At 44.8% G+C, this 5,000-nt stretch overlaps 1 protein-coding gene across 2 annotated transcripts in view; it reads right to left on the reverse strand.

The window, feature by feature from the left end:
* adgrl1a (adhesion G protein-coupled receptor L1a) overlaps nt 1-5,000 on the reverse strand; it is a 218,965-nt gene that overhangs the window by 33,934 nt on the left and 180,031 nt on the right. For both annotated transcript variants that reach the window (XM_053675413.1, XM_053675412.1), the window contains exons 7-8: nt 4,322-4,649; nt 151-459 (exon numbers count right to left, since the gene is read on the reverse strand). In XM_053675413.1, coding sequence (XP_053531388.1) covers nt 151-459; nt 4,322-4,649 — 637 coding nt within the window. The remainder of the gene's footprint in view (nt 1-150; nt 460-4,321; nt 4,650-5,000) is intronic.

Consider the following 5,000-nt stretch of genomic DNA (forward strand, 5'->3'; position numbering starts at 1 on the left):
AGTAGTTGTTGACTTGAATGTGCAGTTGCAGCTGTTGTTCGAAGTGATGCATTGTGGGATGCAGAAGAGCACGAGGGTAGCTTTGACTATCACATAAATAAACATAATAAACATAAACAAAATAATCTTAATGGGTCCTGACTTTCTTACCCAGGGATCCTTTAGGGCATGGCCGCTCCACCGTCTCGCCCCTCTGCGCGCTGGGCCACTGGACGCCTCGTGCTACGCTTGGGTCACACCCCTCCTGCAGCTCGGGCTCCTGGGGTGGGCGTGGACGTGGGCGTGGGGGGCGACGGGTCACGGGGACCGTAGCGGTGATGGGACGCAGTTCGGGAGCTTTGTTTATGGCGCCGATGGGGTGAAAGGTGGCAGGTAGGGGGCGCATGGTGGACGGGCTGGAGGTGGACGAGAACGACCGGGAAGGCGTGGTGCTGGACATCTGAGTGGTGAACAGTGGTCCTGAGAGAGAGAGAGAGAGAGAGAGAGAGAGAGAGAGAGAGAGAGAGAGAGATGGAGAGAGAGATTTAGAGGAAAGGCAGTGGGTGGTGAACAACAGAAAGAACAAAGGGGAAGAGAAGCATTTGATGTCGCGCACAAGTACGACTCCAAAAGTTGCTCAGACAGTAAATGAGCAGCTGCATGATCTAATTTATTCACGTCGCTGCTTTAAACCTGTCTCTCTGGAGGTAGAGAGAGACAGAAGGAGAGAGAGAGCGAGAGAGCAGTGAAAATAGAAGAGGATGAATAATTGATCGGATATCAGATATCAGATATTCCACAGTAATCAGAGAAAACCTTTAGTGACTGTCGGCAATTAAGGCTTGACAATGCCGTATTGAAAGCAAACAGAAGAATGTTAACTACTACAGAAGAAAGATCGACCTGTCTGTCTCTCTAGCTGTCTCTCAGCTCAGAACTGAGTAATGACACGACAAACAGGACGCCACTGGTGTTTCAAAGACTTCATTGTGTGACAGCACGGAAAAAAAAAAATCAACCTGCGCATAGAGAAAACAATCACTGTACATTCATTCAATTTGATTTGATTCGATTCAGAACGATTCAGTTCAGGTCAGGTCAGTACATTACAGTTTGACTCGATTCAGTTCTGTTAAATTCATTTTATTCAGTTTAGTTGTTCAGCTGTTAGGTTCGGTATGATTCATTTAGATTCTGTCCGTTTGTTATGTTCAGTATCATCGGTTTCCATTCAGTTCAGATCAGTTCCATTCGATTCTGTTCAGTTCAAGTTTAATTCAGTTTATTTAAGTTCTTTTCAGCTACGGCCGTTATGATTCGCTTTAATTCGGTTCGGTTCAATTTGGTTCAGTTGTTAAGCTCAGAATGATTCGGTTCAATTCAGTTCAGTTGTTATGTTGTGTAGGATTTCAGTTTAGTTCAGTTCGATTCCGTACAGTTAGGTTCATACCAGTTTGATGTGCTTCAGTTCAGTTCAGCTACTAAGTTCAATATGATTCATTTTGTTTCAGTTCAGTTGGTTCATTTTAGTTCAGTGCAATTCCATACAGTTAGGTTCATACCAGTTTGATTCGCTTCAGTTCAGTCCAGTTCAGTTCAGCTATTAAGTTCAATATGGTTCAGTCTGTTTCGATTCGGTTCAGTCCAGTTCAGTTCAGCTACTAAGTTCAATATGATTCATTTTGTTTCAGTTCAGTTGGTTCATTTTAGTTCAGTGCAATTCCATACAGTTAGGTTCATACCAGTTTGATTCGCTTCAGTTCAGTCCAGTTCAGTTCAGCTATTAAGTTCAATATGGTTCAGTCTGTTTCGATTCGGTTCAGTTCGGTTTAGTTCAGTTCGATTCCGCACAGTTAGGTTCATACCAGTTTGATTCGCTTCAGTTCGGTTCAGCTATTAAGTTCAATATGATTCATTTTGTTTCGGTTCAGCTCAGCTCAGTGCAATTTCGTACAGTCAGGTTCGTTCCAGTTTGACTCAATTCGGTATATTTCAGTTCGACTTGATTTAATTCAGTTCAGTTGTTAAGTTTAGTAAAGTCTGTTTTGAATCAATTCATTTCAGTTAAGGTCAGTTCAATTCAGATCAACTAAGATCAACTCAGTTCAGCAGAGTTTAATTTGATTCAGTTCAGTTCAGTTCACTTCAGTTATGTTTAGTACAGTTAGACTGGATCCATCCATCCATCCATCCATCCATCCATCCATCCATTTTCTGTACTGCTTATCCTACACAGTGCCGTTGTGGGCATGGAGCCTATCCCAGGGGACTCAGGGCACAAAGCACAAAACTTCATGTGGGCATGAAGGCAGGTCAGGGGCGTCACTGTGCAGCTACAGTACTCGCAGTGACAGCAGTATCACACACACACACACACACACACACACACACACAGCCTCTGAGTACTGTGTGTGGACGTCGCTCTAATGTAAAACACGACCTCCATGCTGTCAGGTATCCATCCACACCACTCAGCACTGTTGCTACAGCAACCACTGCATGGATGATGATAATGATGATGACGACGATATCTAATATTACCGCATTAGCTCTTAGCGGCTGATTATTGTTTAATTAACTTAGCAAACCGAAAAGAACGTATAGGACTAAAACATAATTAATCGTGTGGCCTTGTAGATACAAAGTTGTAGACAGAAACTTACTGCTCCTCTTTCACCCACACTCTTACTTTTTCTTTCCCTTCTACTCTCTAGTCTTTATATAGTCGTATATCCCTCCTTATTCCTCCTGCATCTCTCTTTCTCTCAGTTTCCACCCAGTACACAGAGGCATCATTAGCATAACCACATTAACCTTCCGTGTGCTCTCCGAGTCCAGGTGACCCGGAACATGAAGATTTACGCATTCAGCTCAGTTCTTAGATTTATTTGTTTTTAAATCATATTTATATTACGCAAATGATGTTCTGGTCGTCGTGACCTTGACAGTAATAAGGACTGTTTCCATCAGTGCTGCTCTTGAGCTTTTAAAGGGTTGAGTTGTACAATTGGCAAAGCATTTATATAGCATGTAGCATGTGGTATTCTTTCCAAACATGGCCGTATGTGGTTATGGTTATCTGAATCATCTAGTCGAAGTGCAGTAATTGTAATTGTAATTGCAAGTAATTATTTTCCAATCGCAACATTTTATTCCTCTTACACTACGGCAATTGGAGAACAAATACAAATATAGCTGCAAGCAGCAATTACGGGGCCAAGCACGACAGAGGCAAAGTAAGGAGCATGAGAGCATGACCGACTGTTCGGTTTGGTCTATCAACACGAAATCCAGAACGTACTGCCGGCATGATGACTGGAGATGATCCGAGCCGATTTTGATAAACAAAAATAAAAATCGGACGAACGGTCAATCCGAAAAGCGAAAATATGCTTTTTTTTTCTCCGTATCTCGTGAGCACTAGGTGGTGCTGTTCTGAAACCCTCGAGTCATGATGACTATGACATATACCAAGTTTGGTCTGAATACGCTAAAGCGTTACGGAGATATAACCTCACGTCCAGTTTGACTGATCGACTCGAACTCGATCATTTTCGGTCACCGTGGTCTGAAGATGATCTGAGCTGATGATCTGAAACGGTCATCTAGGAGGAAATTCTAAACGGCGGAACAATTTTCATGGTGGAAAATTGGCTTTCAGCTCGGGAATCAGAGGAGCACGGAGCTTTGTTTCCAACCATTACAGTTCAAAAGTTATTAGCATAAACATGAGCGCAAAGTTGAGCTGTCGGTGGCGCTAGAGAGTGAGATAGCGACTCCAAATCTGCAACGAATATATTTCAGACTGTCTCCTATCTGTTTGAAAATTCCATAACTTTCCGATGTATGATGCTATGGGCTGCCATAGACTCGGAAAAAGAAGAAGAAGTGGAAGAAGAAGAAGAACACTAACAATTACAATAGGTGCCCGAGCACCTGAGAACATCACCATTAACATCAGTATAAACGACATATCCCTATTGTGGAGACATTTAGTTAACGTTCATGGAAGGAGTCTCCAGTGTCGGAGGTTTACACATCGCTTGCTTTGTTTCTCCATGACACGACAAGCTGCAAGAACAGGACGTAAACAGTTTATGGACATTCCGCATGGTCAGACGTAACGATAAGCGGATAAAAAGTATGGCGTAACGATTGGAAAATTGCTACGGTATAAAAGGAATCGAACATGTCAGGACGCGCTGTTGTAGGAAATGAATCACGGGGGTAATAGTAACTCCACCCTGTCGTCGGTCAGTTTCCTATAACGACACGACGTGGAGGGTTTCGTTCCTGACGCGTCACGGATCCGATTCTCGGCTCGGGTTCTTTATATCGCTACCTGTGGTGGGGTCGGGCGGGCCGAACTCCAGCGGGTAGCGCAGCACGTTGTAGTTGTTCCAGACGTAGAGCTGGTTGTCGCGGGGGTTGTAGTCGATGGAGGAGATGTATTGGTAGGGGTTGGGGAAGATGATGTGCACGGGCTCCTCTTGGTTGCGGTTGGTGTTGTAGGCGTACAGCACCAGATCCCCGCCCGCCTCGCTGTCGTCGTCCTGGTAGACGGAGCGCACGGCGTACAGCACGCCGCACGCCATGAAGGCGTTGGACGCCAGCCGCTTGTCAAAACTCGTCTCCCATGTGCCCTCGAAACGCAACGTGTACGGGTTCACCTGTCAGCGAGACAGACACAGAGAGAGAGAGGGAGAGAGGGAGGGAGAGAGAGGGAGGGAGAAATGGTGAGTCTCAGTTCACCTGCGGGATGACGACATGAGCTGCGTTCACTTGCAGCAGAAAAGCTTGTAGTTCTGAAAAGCAGTGTGTCAGCAGCAGAGGAAACGACTTTCACACTGTCAGGATTAAACACACACACACACACACACACACACACATACACACTGTCAGAGATGCTTCCTGTGTGGAAGAGCAGTCCAGCTCCACCCTGACCGCTCTCCCAGATCATTATTTCCACCCGTGTCGACTTTGTTTTGTTGTCTACTTGTCATGTTACATTGGTCTCTGTA

Source organism: Ictalurus punctatus, chromosome 24 (assembly GCF_001660625.3).
Source record: "Ictalurus punctatus breed USDA103 chromosome 24, Coco_2.0, whole genome shotgun sequence".
NCBI lineage: Eukaryota > Metazoa > Chordata > Actinopteri > Siluriformes > Ictaluridae > Ictalurus > Ictalurus punctatus.